The sequence below is a fragment of the Meleagris gallopavo genome, chromosome 4, assembly GCF_905368555.1.
Source record: "Meleagris gallopavo chromosome 4, MGAL_WU_HG_1.1, whole genome shotgun sequence".
In the NCBI taxonomy this organism is placed as follows: Eukaryota; Metazoa; Chordata; class Aves; order Galliformes; family Phasianidae; genus Meleagris; species Meleagris gallopavo.
In genome coordinates, this window is record NC_139407.1 from 10,070,277 (window position 1) to 10,088,068 (window position 17,792).

General features: G+C 36.7%; 1 protein-coding gene across 7 annotated transcripts in view; it reads right to left on the minus strand.

Annotated features, from left to right (window-relative positions):
* INPP4B (inositol polyphosphate-4-phosphatase type II B) overlaps positions 1-17,792 on the minus strand; it is a 304,378-nt gene that overhangs the window by 90,618 nt on the left and 195,968 nt on the right. For all 7 annotated transcript variants that reach the window (XM_085222120.1, XM_085222121.1, XM_085222119.1 and 4 more), the window contains 3 exons: positions 15,961-16,069; positions 8,979-9,156; positions 2,941-3,153 (listed from right to left, as the gene is read on the minus strand). In XM_085222120.1, coding sequence (XP_085078246.1) covers positions 2,941-3,153; positions 8,979-9,156; positions 15,961-16,069 — 500 coding nt within the window. The remainder of the gene's footprint in view (positions 1-2,940; positions 3,154-8,978; positions 9,157-15,960; positions 16,070-17,792) is intronic.

Sequence of the window (17,792 nt, forward strand, 5' to 3'; positions counted from 1 at the left end):
TCCGTTTGCCTATAAAATGCGTCACAAATGATCATTTTGCAGCACGTGGCAGATTAAAACAAAACATACACAATCTGTCTTATAAGCCTTCTGCGTGAAGTTAGGAAGGAGAAGAAAATAATTGTTATTTCTTCATACACCAAAGTGCTGAGACCCTAGGTTCTTCAACGGGATGCTTCTTCCCTGACAGCAGTTTTCCCACCAGCTGTCACAGAGCTAACTGGGTGTTTACTCCTGCGGTGTCAAGAACCAAGAGAAATAAGGTTTCTGGCTCATTCATTTCTGCCTCTTTAAACTCAGAAGTCAAACTACTGACAGGGAAAAAAAATGTGCAACAAGGCTTGACTGTGCCGGGATAAAGCAGACTGGGATAAATCAACGGCATGTTGACACTGAGATGTGCCCTTCCACGTACAAGACTACTGTTGCACACTTTATTTGGGCAGAGTCTTGATGCAGAAACATCATCACTCAGTGCTATGGAGACTGTGTTTTTGAGATGCAATTTGGGTTCATATCCGTATATTATATTAAAGCCCTTTAGAGGTGTGCTGATAGATAAAGCCAATATTTTAACTAACGTTCATGATTAAAATGCTGGCGTACTACGACAGTGCTTTGGAATGGAAAGTATCATACATGGGTCAGTACTTCAGAACTATATCTGAATATCATCCCAATATTTGTAAATAATTTATTGGAAATTATATTTTATGGTCTTTGCAGCTCCAGTCATGTTAGGTAGTCCGTCAGAAATGTAGAGCAGAAACAGCTCCAAGGGGCAATGTGCCTACCTTTTCTTGTATAATGCATGACAACATGCTCTGTTCCCTCCCAGGTTCTGGGATAGCAGAAGCAGCTGGCAAGAGAAGAGGAGAGTATCTATCCAGAGGCAATCTAATACTCTCAAGTTAAATATTTTTCCTTCAACAGCACCGCTGTACTACTGCCTACATACAGCGCACAATATAAACAGCTCAATCCAGACTGCTGTCAGCTACACTGGGATCAATACCTGTACTTGATATCAAAGCACAGGTACAGCACGGCAATGCTACAGAGAAGAGGAAGGTTTTCTGGGAAACACCACTCACACAATGAAAGGGCACTGTGCACAGTTAAGAAACTGGGAACTATTCCTTAAGATACATTTGGATGTCTGGGAAGGAGGAGATCTTCACAAGTTGTTTTAGTATTGCGCTTTGAATTCACTTTTGCGATGTTTGTGGGATATTACAGTCTTTGAAAGAAGATGGAATGGGGTCAGTTCAAAGTGTTGTTGGACATGATTTAGATTTTGGACAACTGCAAAATAGAAACCTGAGGTACAAAAACAACTCCAGGTAATAATGGGGACAAAAAAGCAACAACGGAGAACACAGTACCCTGCAAACAAATAATTTTCTTCTTTTATAGCTGGCTTTCAGAGTACATTAAGTATTTTTTTTCAAATTTTGTATGTGATTATTCTTACTATTTCCAACACAATAATGTCAGCTTGATCGCTAAAACTCACATTATTAATTAGCTGCATTTTAATAAAGAAATAAATGGAAGCCTAATGCCTGATCTTCAAATCTAGAAAAAAGACAACATTTCTTTAAGATTCATAATGTTTGATATCGACTCAGACCCAGTTTATAAACTCAGAAAATATCTAGGGACGTACTTAAATTTAACCAAGCAGGTCATTTTACTAATTCAGCAAGAAAAAAAATCCCAGTGCTATACACTAATGCATTTCTGTGATTTAGTAATTAGGTGCAAATATCAGGCAGAAAAATATCAATAAAAAAATCAGTAATAACATATAGTTCAGCTAGCTTCTCTGCAACAGCAGAATTAGTACATTAAAATACAATTTGCACAAAAATTTCCATTCTCCCTTTTGTCAAATGTATTGTGATATTTATTTTACCGAATGCCTCGGCAGCTGCAATCAAACATTTTGGTTTAAATTTCAAGTAAAGAGAGACAGTTCTAGCAGCCAGATTGGGGAAAAAAAACAATGAAAAATGAATTCAATGTTTTAAAGTCTGTAGGGAAATGAAAGAATGAGTTGGTTATTTATTGTTTAATTCTCATGTCTTCCTAATGAATGGGCACAGAGATAATTGTCTTTTCTCTTCAAGTCACATTCTTCTTCTCTTATTTATGGTATGGATAAAAGATACCATTCCAGTGTAGGTACTATAGCTCACAGTTATTAATTATTTACAACATAGATTAATATGTCTGAATCCTTTATATTTATGAGAATACAGTGATGAACTGAATACAGTATGAACCTGAACCTAGTAAAAATAACTGGAGTTGGGAGTATATATAACAAAGCAGCAGATCTTTTGTGAACACATCTACCAAATTATTTAATTTACAAAGTCTCAGCCACAAATAATATACATCTTTGAAAGACATACCAAGAATGCTAAAATCTAAAACCCATGTTTGATTTGTTTTATGCAATCTCAGATATCTTCTAGGAACAAAGTCAATGAGAAAACCTCTCTGTTTTGCTAAGACTTAACTCATGCACGTTGAAACTATTTATGCTCAGTCTTGGCCAAAAAAAATCCCGACATCAGTCATGCCTTTTCAACCTCCTTAAACCTGCCTAATCAAGAGAAAGAACTCAAGTAAAAGTAAATAACACTTATTCTTCTGTTTAGACAAAAAGATATTAATCATCGTCACTATTACTTGCTCCTTTAAGCTGTTGCACTGACGCACACTGCAGTTAGGAAACTCATTTAAGTTAGTTTTAGGGAAGTATACCATTTTTAAATTCTAGTAACTCAAAATATATTTGAAAAATATTATTTAATGCTTTTGAATTACTTCCCCAATGAAGTGTGACAAACTTACTAGGGCTTCCATTTGTTTATGCTTGTTTTTAGGTTTTGGGATTTAATACCAACCAGAAGCATTCCAGCTACTTACCCACTCTTCCTCATCATACTCAGAATGATGGGGTATAGAGTCCTGTCTTTTAACCTGAGATGGATGATCCTGATGCTTTAGGTCATCCCCCTCTTCTGCACTGTTTCTAGGCACAGCTGGTTTCTTGAGGACACAGCCAGGTCGGGCTGTATATAGTGCTAAAAGGGCACTTCTGACCAGCTGATCCTTAAATGCATGCACAAACAACTCTGTCTAGAGATAAACGAAACAAAAATGAATACAAGGTTAGGACAAATAATGTAACAGAGCATCAAAAGCAATTACAACAGTGAATTATGCTTACATAGGGAAGTTTGTGCTTCTGGTCAGTCCAAGGAACAGAAAGCAAAAAACAGCAAAAAAATAAGGAACAATTCAAGAGTTTCTATGACATCACAATCTTATTGCTCTGAGAATTGACTAACACAACAGTAAAGTATCTGTATTAGAAATTACCACCTTTTCATACAATCCTGCTTTATTTAAGCTTCAAATTTTGCCTGTAGCAACGAGACCAGCTCTAAGAGTATCCAACTACTTCTCAGTCATTTACAGATGTTAGACAAAATCTGACTAACAAACCATTAAATCATTAAAATGGGTTGAAAAAGACCACAATGATCATTGAGTTTCAACTCCCCTGCTTTGTGCAGGGTCGTCAACCATCAGATTGGGCTGCCTAGAGTCACATCCAGCGTGGCCTTGAATGCCTCCAGAGATGGGGCATCCACAACCTCCTTGGGCTGAGATCTCAAATAAGAAACACTCCACTCTACACTGTTGAAATTCAAGTACCTGCAAAAGCCGTGTTTCCAAGTACAACTTGTGATACCTATAGGTATCAGTCCAGACTTCTGAAGAAAGAAAGGAACCCCTGAAGTAATTTTTCCAGACTCAATATAATAAGATGTTACTTATTATATAAGATTATTACATAATTATTATATTATATAGTTGTTATTATTATAAAAATAAGATGTTACTTATTGACAATCAGTCTAACATTTTTAAGTTCTTTTTGACTGTAACAGCTTGAAGTTTATCTTATTTTTAAAAACTTCCAATCTCCCTGCATTATTTCCTTCTACCACAACAACAAAAAAAGTAAAAACGATAACATCCCATCTGCATACGGTCTTCAGCATCTCCAGCCTCTGTCTCTGTATAACAGCATAAACCACCTAACTGTTATTTTCTAAGTCATTCTCAAGTTACAATCAAGTTGCAATATGAAGTGCGATATCTTAGACAGATTAATTCAGACTTTTGGAGACCCCATAATAAAAAGGTTTTAAAAATTAAGATAGGATTGCAGATCAAATTATTACAACATGCTACATCTCTAGAATTAGATTTGTGTCAACTAGTATGGAAAATCCTTACTGCATGACTTTTTACATATCTTCAGTACAATGAAGGCAAGCAGAAAAGCACGAAACAGATCTTACCCCCACAAGCAATTGGGTGTGCTCTTGGTCAACTTTTTTTTTTTATCCTGGTATAAGACTGTGACTCTCAACTTTTAGTTTAGACTGACAACCTTCAAGAACTGCCTTTTAAAGAGCGCTGGTCCCCCACACTCAGCGTTTGCCATGCACACTCACCTCCTGCTGTCATACATATAGGGCCCTGTTTCCACTATTTCTCTGAAGGGTGCTGGCCCATTCACATCATCAGCTGATGCAACCAATTGAACCAGAGAGGGTGAGGCACAAGCACACATTCCTTTTCATCATGTGGCAGCAATCACAAGCAAAGCACAGAGACAGCTGGAGGAGTCAATTTTAGTTACTCCAGCAATCGTCATCAGACTTAATCTGTCTGAGATGGGACAGCATGCACCCTGCCAATTTACCACAGCCCAACCAGGCTGCTGTACCTTCTATCTCTGGTCAGGGGCTTTGGTTCACAGGAGACAATGAAATACTGTTTTTCTTTCCTTCTACTCCACACAAATAATTATTTGAATTTATTTACCCTATCAGTAGGATTTAGTTGATTTCCTATTTACTGGACTGTCATGTACAGCTTCAGACACACATTCGTAAATAAACAACCACACAGAAAGCATATGCCTATAGAGTGATGAGCCTAAACAAGCAGTTACACAGAGCTAGGAAATAGTAGAAATAAAGATTGCCTGGCTAAGCTTCCTTCAGCTCTTTCATGCTTCTTATGCAAAGTCCAGAAGAGAGAGCCAAGAAAAAAAAAACAAAACCAAACAAAAGAAAAGAACAGGAGAAGGATTTGAGGGCATTGGTCGAAGGAACACTCAACACGAGCTGGCAACCCAGAAGGCCAAACATGTTTTGGGTTGCATCATGAGAAGAGTGACCAGCAGGTCGAAGGAGGTGATTCTGCCCCTCCACTCTACTCTCGTGAGACCGCACCTGGAGTACTGCATCCATTTCTCGAGCACCCAACACAAGAAAGACATGGGGCTTATAGCAACCTTCCAGAACCTGAAGGGAGCCTACAGGGAAGCTGGGAAGGGACTTTTTAGAAGAGCAATAGGATGAGGGGAAACAGTTTTAAACTTGAAGAGAATTTAAATAAGATACTAGTAAGAAATTCTTTACCGTGTCAGTGGTGAGACACTGGAACAAGTAGCCCAGTGAGGTTGTGGATGCATTCAAGGCCAGGCTGGATGGGGCTGTGAGCAACCTGATCTAGTGGGAAGTGTCCCTGCCTAAAGCAGGGGGGTTGGAAGTGAATGATCTTAAAGGTCCCTTCCAACCCAAACCACTTGATGATTCAATGAACACAAATGCCCTTAAGTTCTAAGTGTTAGTCTCTATCTTCCCAGAAATCTTTCTCCCAAGTTCTGCACTGCTTCCAGTGTTTTATCCAGTCCTTTTCGACTAGTATTTACTTCACTTTTACGTACCTTTACTCAAACTATTCTTTTTCCTTGGTTTCCTGCTTCTATAGCCCTCTTAAGCCAACTGACATTTAGACCACAATGCTCTAAAGAACTGAGATAATGTTTTATGTAATTAAAGCTTTAGCTGCTGAGGTTGAACACCTGCATGAGAAGTTTCTGCTCTTCTACTGTTTTCAGAAAAAAAAAACTTTTATTGATCAGAGAATCATAGGGGTTGGAAGGAACCTTTAGAGATTATTGAGTCCAATCCCTCTGCTACAGCAGTTTCCCTACAGTAGGTCACTGAGGAAGGTATATGGATGTGTTCTGAATATCTCCAGAGAAGGAGACCCCACAACCTTTCTGAGCAGCTTGTCTGAGGGCTTCATCACTCCGAGTTAAGAAGTTCTCCCCTTTGTTAATATGGAACTGCCTGGGTTCCAATTTCTGCACATTTCCCTTGTCCTATTGTTGATGTTATTGAAAAAATACCATCCCCATAAGATTAACTGCTGCATTTTAGAACATTGAGATCTCTTCTCAGCCTTCTCTTCTCTAGAATGAAGTGTCACAGGTCTCTCAGCATTTGATCCCTAATAGCTGAACAGAGAATGCATAAAAATTCGCTGCAAATAAAACTCAAAACGTTTTAAAATAACAACCTTAGAAACATGAAGTCATGATTTTTTAAGTTAGCATCAGGAGTTCTGGGCTTAATTTGAGATTCTTCTGTGATTAGGCATGATCAATACTATTTAACTCTCAGGCAATTTTATCAGACCCATTTTACCTCTTCACTAATTTAGTACCTGAGGGAAAGGCTACTTAAATACAGACAATTTTCTTATTTGTAGACCTTCAGGACTGCCTCATTGTAGTCTTGAAATTAACCATACGACAATTTTGGTTTTTTGCACTTCCAGCCTCCAAATAGTAAACACTTAGAGAACACAGTCTAAGTACTATTGCTGCCAAACCATTATCAATCTTCTATAAAAATGAGGTAAAGTTAAAACTGCAGAATTGCCTTCTCTCACATAGTAACAGTAGAGCTACTTTTTGCGGCTATTCTACAGTTCCTGTCAAAATAGCCCAAACTACTTATCTGTCATTAGAAATGACAATGCCATGGTTTTGCTGAAGTCTTGCATCTCCCTTCCCCCTCACAGTCTGAGATCGTATCAGGTTTCTGTATCAGGAATGGTAAATTCAAAAAAAAAGCTTTGAGTTTCAGAAAGTTGTAAGCACTGGACAATTTTAAGTCACGAATGCCTCCTATGACTGTGATACATATTAGGTAACTCTCTGAAAAGTTTAAGTAATTTAATTTAGATGTAAATGTTTCATAGAAAAGAACGTGTTTTAGAAAAGTAAGTTGGTATGGAAGTGAGCCTCTGTTTTTTCATATAGAAACTAAAATTCTACCGTCATTAAATTCCATTCAAAGATTCCATTGGTTTAACAGCTATCAACATTTAGCTACATTTTCTTGCAGTTAAATACAGCCAAATTTGCAGAACATCACCATTTATAGAATTTTATTGAAGCCACAAAACAAGTATATACAAAGAAATGCAAACTTTCAAGTTCCTTTAGATAGTTGACTAAAGAGTATTTCTGTAAATAAAGATAGGCATAGCAGGAAAATGAATGTATCAAACCTTCTGCAAGCTGCAAATGCTGATACACTTGTCAACAGCTAATGGCTTTTTAAATCAATTAACAGGAAGTGCTGATAAAAGATCAGTCTCAGAAAAAACTGTACAGTAAATTCCAAATCATATATGGAGAAGTAAAACCACGATAGAAATATTAGAAAATAAGGTCAATAAAATAAGCGGTGAAATTATTTTCACTTCCAATGCATGCAGCCAGTCCTTCCATTTCTAATAAAATTACTTGGCTGTAACTCACATTTTACTGCTACCAAATGTTTGGAAATAGTCAGTCTTTACATGATGCTTAATATTGCCTTGAGTTGAAAATGACACACTTTTTAATAAATTTGAGAAATGTAATTACCGGGCAAATATTTTTTTCCCCAACTTGTTCAAACAGCTTCTTAACTTCAAAACTGTCATCAATTTAAGTAACTTAAAGAAAATTTCCTTCTTACATGTAAAAGGTACACAAAGGGTATAATGAAATGAATTCTTCTCTTTTATTTTCAGGCCAAGTTCTCCTTTCCTATATATCCCTCACATTTGCTGCAACTCCACTGTTCCTAAAGTTACTGCGGATTTACACATCTATAACCGAGAGCAACATTTGTCACCCGTGGCTCCAGTGCAATGCCATCACAGTATGTGGCTGAGCTCAGTATGGAGATTTGAAACTCTCACATTGAACAACGTACTGCTGGGATAACGGCTCAACAGACCACAGGGGTTGTCACTTCCCAGTAGTTGAAGATACATTGAAATGATTATTGACTGTGCTATTAAGTCATATTGAGATCACATTACAGAAGGTAGGGCCCATGAAGCAACAGGGAAATTTTAAAACCCCATTGGTTATAGTTGTAGCTATAACTTAAAAACTTAACGTTTTTTGTAGAGAAACATATGCTTGAAAGTACTTTGCAGACTTCAGCTTATCTCCAAAATCCCTCTGTGGGACAGGTGGAAAATATTATCTTCCTTAATTTAGAGCTAAAGAACCTACGACGAGGAAGTGCCTACAGCTACAGAAGAAAATAATAGGAGGATGACTAAAGTAGACTTTTTAGTTCCAACTTATCCTTCCGAAGTGCATCATTCCTGGTCATGCTATTATTCTCACCTTTGTGCACTAGCTTGAACTACTCCCATAGGCAGTTGAAGTGTCACAGAAAGAGAAATTATATTACAGTTTATCATCCCACAAAATGATCTACAATAATCTATTTTTGATAAACCCTATTACATGACCACAAGAGGCTAACAAAGACACATGAAATCACATCAATTATATTTTCAAATAATGCCAACTCTTATAAATTCCATTAGTTTTCTACATGAATACCTGCAGAAAGGCAAAATAATGTATTTTTTCCCCCTTTGTTTTTTTTGGGATGGCAACATTTTGAAGCTTATTTTAAATGCTATGAAAGGCAACTTAAGCTGGGAAAAAAAAGCCCCAGTAGCTACAGACTTGGTTATTCCATTTTCCACTGCAGCAAAGATTTGAATCTTACTTTTTCTGAAAGCATCTTTAAAGAATTCTTCAAGCTGTCCGGAGAATGCTGGCTTGCAGAATTAAGCAGAAGGTCTGCATGGCTTGATATGAGAGGTTGTAGATGATTGATGTTGCTGAGAACTTCTTTTGCCTTAGCTGTGTTTTCAGGTGAATAGTAAATACACTGGTATCCAGTACTGTAACAACAGAAAGACAGATACACATCAAAATGATTTCTGCTATTATTGTGATTAATGTGCTAAGAAGTTTTAATAGATACCATAAGAATGACGGATACCAAAAACTGACTGTTATCATTGAAACTCTTCTTCCTTTAAAGGTAAAAACAAGACCTTATTTGAACATCAGAGGACAATTCAGACTTTCTGCTTTCCTTTTAACTGTTCACAAACTACTGCACTTACTCTGCACGGCTTATTTTTCCTTTTCAAAATTCATCCTTTTGTCATTGTATTTTTCCCCAATATTTACTAATTATACATTATCCTTTCATCTCATTATTCCAAAATACCATTTTTAGGCAAAGTATATTCCTACTGGTGGAGGAAAAAAAAAAAAAAAAAAAAAGGCATAGCATACAAGACCTGGATGCACAGTGTATTTTACTCCTAATTTATTCATGCGTTCAACACATTTTATTTGATTAACTACTCAGTGGAGAGCTCATGGAAGAGGAGTAACAGGATCTAATGGATAAAAAAAAGCAGATGTCAGGCCATTCCAATAGCGCATACACAAGATGCCTAGCTGGCTTTGTTACACTCATTAATATGTATTTAATTACATCACCAAGCAACTCCTGGAACATTATCAATGACAGAGCATCCCCAGCTGCCTCAATATGCATTTCTCATCTTTCTTCTTGTCTTTTCTTCATTTATCCATACTTTTCTTCCACATCCTTATGTCCAACCCCCTCCTCCCCCAGTTTCACTCATCAAGACCTGAATTTTTACACTCGTGTAGTCTTTGGAAATACACTGATTGTTGCTTTTCATTTCAGCCCTTTTGGGAGCTCGTCTCCCATTCCCCCTTCAGTATCCCTTCCAGTTCCCACTTGTTAGCTTTCTATAAATAAGAAATTAAATTTAGTTCAATAAAGGACGTGCACACAAATTCAAATGAAGCAACTTTCACAAAATCTAAAGCACATAAACCATCTTGCAAATAAGAACGGATTCAAAGTCTCAAAAGTAAGCATCTTCCTTAGACACTCTGCTGAGTTACTGTCCCAAATTACACAATACTAAATCCTAATTTTGTTCCTAATGCCTACATTTATAATATAATTCTTCGTAGAGGTGGTCAGGATGCACAGTATTTAAGTCAGTGAAGCCTTGCTGTGATCAGTCATGCTACCAACCACATCAAAATTACTAAGTCTCTAATTCACAGTCCACTGAACTAGTTACTGACTACCAAGCGCAGAGCAGAATTCTGCATAGCTCAACAAAAAAAACTGTAGAAACTGTATTAGTTTTGTAAGAAAAAAAAAATTCTTTGCAAGAACTAAGGAAATGATCACAGATCTGCCCTCAAGGAGACAACACTACCAGTCACATCAGAACTACTGCTCCATCCACTCAACACTCAAGAACAACTGTCTACATTAATTGTCTTAACAGTCTTGATACTTCACAGCACTGAATCATCTCTGAATGCTCCTTCTGACTTCTCCCTCTCTTTATCAAACAGCCTTTATTTGCAGGCTGAATTTGGCTAACACTTACCAAGTTCACTGTATACATATTCCTTTCTGGGATTCCCCTCAGCCCTTAATTACCAGATCTTTTCCATTGATCTCCCATGCAGCAGAAAAGCTACAAGTCCAAAGAAAGCGAGCTATTATTTTTCCTGTACAACATGTTAAGGGATGTTTGAAGTTCTAACTGAACAAAATGAGTTTCCTTTTAAATAAACCTCTCTAGAACTGAGGTGCCATAGCAGTACACACGACAGCAAGTAATACAACTTTAAAGCTGCTGCCCATCCAATACATGGTTCTCAGAATTCCTGTAGAAACTAGACAAAGGGAATAACAGGTAAGAAGAAACTTCTGCATTAGAGCACAGATCACATAGATAGGTTCAGTGTAAGAAATTAGAAGGAATACAAAAATCTATCCTCGAAATATTACGTAAAATAATGGACAAATATTACCTTTTGAAAGTCGATAGTAGTGTATCACAGGTTAAGTTTCAAAGCCTTCACTCAGCACATAAAATATATTTCATGTATTGGCATACATTACTACATACACATGACTTTCAGTTGGTCATTTCAGTTTTTGAATGGCTTTAATGACAACATCATGTAATTTTTATAAAGAATACATCAACTAAACCTGCAATTTCAACTTTAAATTAACAAAGTTCTTGCCTGAAAATAAATATGGCAATATGCTAAGTGTCTAAATTTTTATGACACTCAGGCTAACTCTATACTCCTGCTGTTAACCAAGTCATTTGTGTGACTAAGTTAAATTATCACCATCTGTGACTGGCTTAAAAATCTTTTAACAATGAACATTTCACATTTTTCAAAATAAAAACTGCAGAAGATAACTTCCAGAACACAGTTTGAAAATAAGCAACAAAAAACATCTCCTATCATGTAATCTCAAGCTTACATACCTTACAGAAGCTACCAGTGCAGAGGCTTGTTTTAAAGCATCACACGTATCTTATCTAAAGCTATGACTGTAGAATCATAGAATGGCCTGGGTTGGAAGGAATCCCAAGGATCATCAAGTTCCTGCCTCCCTGCCACACACACAGCCACCAACCTCCAGATTTGGTACTAGACCAGGTTGCCTGTTCCAGCACCTCATCACACTCTGTGAAGAACTTCCCCTTGCCATCCAGTCAAAACTTTCCCTCCTTGAGCTTCAAACTATTCACCCTTGTCCCATCAAAACTCAATAGATTACATTAAAAAAAAAAAAAAAGAAACAGGAACATTTACTGTATCAGAAAATAAACCATATGATCAGTACTGAGGTCTTGGAAGCAGTCCTGAGAGAGATTAGATTTCCCAGTAAAGGTTTTTGTTGTTGTTGTTTTTATTTCCTGAAGATTCTCTTGACAATTTGGAAATTCACTGTCTCCATTCAATCCATTTTCAATCCATTTTCATTGATGAAATCTGAATTTCTATCAATCCTATCCTTGAAGCAATGAACAAGCCTGTACACACAAGGCTTCTCTTGCTGCTCTTCTATTACCTCTCAATTCCTCTTGAAGTAACATTAAATAACTGCCTTTAATGGATAATAGGACATATGTTTCAGTGAAAACACAAGTCATGACACCCTTCATCAGCCCTCCACTGGCCTAACCAGAATTCATGCTCAAAGTGAATCTTTCTAGGAAGATAGTCAGGAAAGCATGACTATCTAGGAAAAGCCTTCTGTATTTCTTCAAATTGTTTTTCGTGCATCGTTGAGCTAATGGAAAGATAAAATAATCTTTAACATAGGGAAGAACCTTATCGAGGGTAACTGAGCAAGAATTTTAGCAGAAGATAAAAGCTATAATATTTTACCACAAAACAGAGTAAATTATATCTTTCAGCGTAGTCTTTCCCTGGCAGCCTACTGAGGTGCACATCATGACCAGAAGACTGTGTTTAAGACATGCTGTCCTCCTCTTTTGTTCCACGGAAAAAGATTGACGAAGTCATGAATCTGTTTTCTTCCCATCACACCCGGACCCTGATATAGTTTCTTGCTTTCCAAAGGAAATCCTTTCTAACCTTCACATGCAAAGAGTCTACAAACTCCTCCTTCTCTTGATTTTCCAGTCCAAACCGTCCTTCTTTCAGGCCTCCTTAAGGAAATGCATCAAGCAGTTCTGTTCAGAGAGACTAGTGGCTGAAAAACGTTCAGATGTAATGTTTATACCAAGGAAGAGCACATGAACTCTGGAAGTTTCTCTGCAACACTTCCAACAACCTTAATACATACATTTGGTCAGTATAAAAAAAAAAGTTAATCTCCATGAAGGCTGACGTTCTTTTACATATACATATCTACACACATGTACATACGAAAAGAGAGAGAAAATGAGCAAAAAACATCTCTGTGAAAAGTACTATACACTACAAGCTGTGATTTCCCTTGAGAACAGAGGTTCAAGTGAGACCAAACACAAATCATCATTATTTTAACATCTCTGGGCTTTCCAATGAAGCAATTTTATTTCAGATTCCTCGGAGAATAGAAATGGTTGAACGTTATGAAATTCACGTATAGAAACCCTGAAGATCTCAGCTTTAATAAAATCTCTGTTGGCAAGTAAGTTAGTGAAAGAAGTTAGGAAAGTCATTTATCTAAACCTCGTCAAACAAGAAAAAATCCTCTTAGTTCAAACTCAAAATAATTATGGCCAAAAAAACCCAAACAAACAAAAATACAACACATTTTTATTATTTCTTTAAGTTTCTGCTAATTTAATGAGGGATCAGTTATGAAAATCTTGCTAAAAATGATGTAAAAAACCATAGTGAATTACAACATCTAATGCAGCTGGGACATTTCTGTTTTTCTTGATGGTTAGTACTTGGGCATTAAAATATTTTCTTAGACTTACGATTATAAGAAAAAACATCCCTGATGTACACTGAAAGTGATTTATGAACCCTTAAAACAGAGAGGCGTAACATGGGCATAGCTTTCAGAATACCTGCCTTTACTGTTGCTGCACAACTGAGCTCTCTAAATTTGCTTTGCCATCTAGACCAATCGTAAGACAAGTCCTTCCATTTGCTGGAAGAAGTAATTATCAGGCTGACAGAAGACTGAATCTGAACAATCGATTTATTTTCTCTTTTAGCTAGAAAGAAGGAAAAAAGTAAAAAGAACCAGTCATGAAAAAAAACCCTCAGATAAATGTGTATCATACACAGATATTTATTTTAATTGCTTTGCAGTGATTGAGCACACCTTAATCAGCACATTTCAGTTATGTGAATTTAAATGGGCTCGTAGCAAATTTTGACTTAAAAGTATCTCCTGTTCTTACTTATGAAGTTCCTATGAAGTTCACTGATAGCTACCAAAAGAACAGACAACCTACAGACATGTATTGAAGACATGCCTAATTTTTATAGTGCTGAAGCCACTGATCTGCAACTTTGCTGAAGATACAGAATTGTACAGATTATGAATGGGTCACAAAGCAATGCAACTGACTTTAGATCACATATGATTAAGTGCTGTTTGACAACTTCTTTTCAGTTTTTCAACTGAAACTTAGACTCTTGCTTATTTAAAATAATTTTAACATTTGTTTTCTAGTCTTACCAGCTTGCAATTACCAAAAGAAAAAAAATTCATTTAAATACTGCATTTTTAATATATATTATTACAAAAAACCTTCTCTTCTGTTTGGTCTGCCCAGTGATCTGTATTATATGTAATAGAAATCCACGCTCATCTTCAAACAGATATCTATTACACATTCCTTTCAATCTGGCAATTGCTAATGCAATTACATCTTGTAAAGGGTGATATAACCTTGCTACCAGTTAATGCTTCCTGCTGTCTGATAATTCCACAAGCCCAGATTTGAGAAGGGAATATTTTGTGATATGCTGACAAGGTTGAATATTTCAATACTTTGTTCTACTCATCAGCCTGAAGGTCAAAGACATGCAAGACGTTCCATCACACGCACTGACAACGATGTCTTGAAAGTTACCAGGAATGGATTGAGGAATAATCTCTTCCCACATCTTTCCCCAGGTCTTCAGCTCAGCTGGCCTAGGGGAAAAGGCAGCTAAATATGCATTTTTTCCCGCTAATTTATATTCTGACTGATATCTCAAGGTATCACTTCTTTCTTCACTCATAGCTTCAGAAAAGCTGCTTCAATTGTAGAACAGGAAATTTAAATTGTAAAGTCTGCCCCCGGAAATGCTAAGCATCCTCAAAGCATCCCAGTGAGGCTAACTAAACAGTCACATACAAAACTTGTTATTGCCACAGCGCAAGAATTTTCTCCTTGGTAAGAATGAGCCCTTACAAGTATCTATTTAAAATAACCCCCAATTTTAAATTTTCAGATAAGCAAAATTATATTCAGAGCTTGCTTCCACTCACTTTTTGGCCCAACTGAATCTCCCTCGAAAGCTCCTCAAAGACAGAAAGGAAGATGACTTCTGGAAGTTTCTTCATTCTATCTTGTGGAAATTCATATGCTAAGTGATCTTTTCTTCTGGATTGGCAAGCAGTTTGCTAGAAGCTGCACTCCCCCATTGTCAGTGCTCAAATATAAGTTAGTCAGTATGACTTCAGATTTTTTTTTCTGTGAAGAATCTGAACGGACAGTGACACGGTCACCCTAGTTACATCACCCTAAAAGACAGTGCTGCCAGTGAGAGCTGTGCCTGCTCAAAACTCGGCAGCCATAGCAACGAACATACATGGATAATACTTTGTTAGCAAGACATTTAACACTGCTGTACATGCTTAAGGTTTAACTTAAAGCAAATTGATATCCTAGTTTAGGCCTTTACCTTTACTTAGCGTCATTTTGATTTTATGAAGAAAAACAATACATTCTGATATACTTCACAGGGGTGCTGAAAAGTGTTTTGGCTCACATGCCCAAGGCTGTGAAATGAAGATTGTACCACAAGCTACTCTTTCTTTATTGAAATGTTGTGTATAGCTATTTTCTTCTTGAGCTCAAGAACTACAAAAGAGATGTCTCATTCTGAACAGCACGTTTTCTAGCATAGGTATTCCTCAGGCTCCCTGAAACATGGGAAGAAAATTTCAATGCTTAGCATTTGTGTCCAAAATAACTCTTGGCACTGCAGATTAACTGTGCTTCAGTTTTGTAGTCTTACGAATGAATGCTTACCCAGTTGTACTAGATTTTAATTTTTTCTTGCATCCAGCAGGGGGAAACTGTTTTGTAACTAACATTAAAATGCAGATTTAACAATACTTGCTTAGTCATTATGGAAATACTTACTTTCGCCTTTCTGCCTCAAATTTACTCAGCAGTTTTCGGAGACCACCATTCTTAAATCCCTGGAAATGCGCTGCTGGGGCTCCCACAGTGATTACATCATACAGAGCATCTGGAACAAGAAGAAACAAGCAGAGAGTTGTGTGAACCTATGCCCAGAGCACGGCAGCACTAATCTACTCTACAGTACATGAGGAGAATAAATCTATTATTTTCAAGGAATAATCAAGAATCTGTGTCTCAAAAAGACCCAGGAGCTCATTGATCTTACTACACAGCCACCTGCACACATTAGAAAGTTTACTTGATTTATTACTATGTCTAAATTATACGCCACAGTAAAGAAAAATACTCTAGTTCTGCAGTTTACAGAGCTACAAAGTAAATTGGTCCTTTGTGTATTTCACTTCATTACATCTTCCATTATTTAAACTGCAGTCAGGTTGAAACGCACAGATACATGCATTTTAGAGTCAGGAGACCATTGTGATGAAATAGTCTGACTACCTAATACAGGTTATAGAATTACAGCTAATGATTACTGCATCAAGCTAATGTCTTGATGGTTGAGCAAACTTTTTACTATTATTTTTTATGTAATTTTGATTTAAAGACTTCAAACGACAGTAAATTCTTTTTTATCCCCAGAGAGCTACTTAAACTGACCAGTAAAAATTTCCACTCTGCTTCTCGTTTGAATTTGTTTAGCTTCGACTTTCAGATATAACTACCTTCTTGACATTGCATTTAAGACTCATTTTCAATCACTTTTTAATTTTATGTATGCTTATAAACACAGTAACTGTCTTCAGCTGAAAAGTTACCAAGATGTGCAATAAATATGTTGCTGAATGTGACAAACTGTTGTTACTCTGTGTGCAATGATATGGACAATCTTTTTTTTTTTTTTTCCTATGGATGTATGCTTACAGAACTGGAGATGCAATGCTTTTTTAGAAACAGCCTCCCATTTGGGTCTTGCAATTGTGAGAATGAAGATGAGGACAGTTCCATCCACAATCACTCTTTAAAGTTTGAATTTTCATTTGCACTAAGCAGTATTATGCTGCATTCATTGGAGGTATAAAAACGCAGGCCAAACTAATGCATTTTTAAAACATTCTTCTAGAGGAAACATTAATTTTAATTTTATTTTGTTTTTAATTTTATTTTGTGAACTGTTTTATTCATCAAGGAAGCTTTCAATGTAAATTAAAATCTCACCCTCTCCTAAAATAGAACTTTTCTTGCATTCTGATGATAAATACCGCTCGAAGGAAGAACACTGTAAAAATGACTCAGAGTTAATGAACTATGTTTTACTTCCAGAGCTGAATCTCAAAACATATTCACTCAAACCGATTCCAACTCTAATGAATTGGTGGCTCGTCAGTTCTTAAAAGGAGAAGCAACATAATATCTTTAGCCTCAGGTGAGATTCAAGATTCTTTAGTAGTCCATTCTTTCAGATCTTCATGGATATTTATCAATAACACAATCTTGGGCTATTAGAGCTCCACGGTTCTATTGCATAGACAACACAGGCTTGAAAATAAAGTGAGAGATGAACTCATCAGTTTAATTGCATAACGGCTTCTGAATATGTTTTCAGAGAACTCAAAACTAAAGGAAAATACATTAAAGACTAAATGTCCTAGTGGTTTTGCTGAGTTGTTTTAAAAACAGTGATTATAACTACCTCAGGGGATCTGCTCAGAAGGTAGCATTCATTGAGACTGTAGCCTCTTAGTATATGTCAAGAATCAGTTCGTTCAGATGCAAACACATCCAGATCAGCTGAGCCACCTCCCATTTGCAAAAGAACATGGGAGACT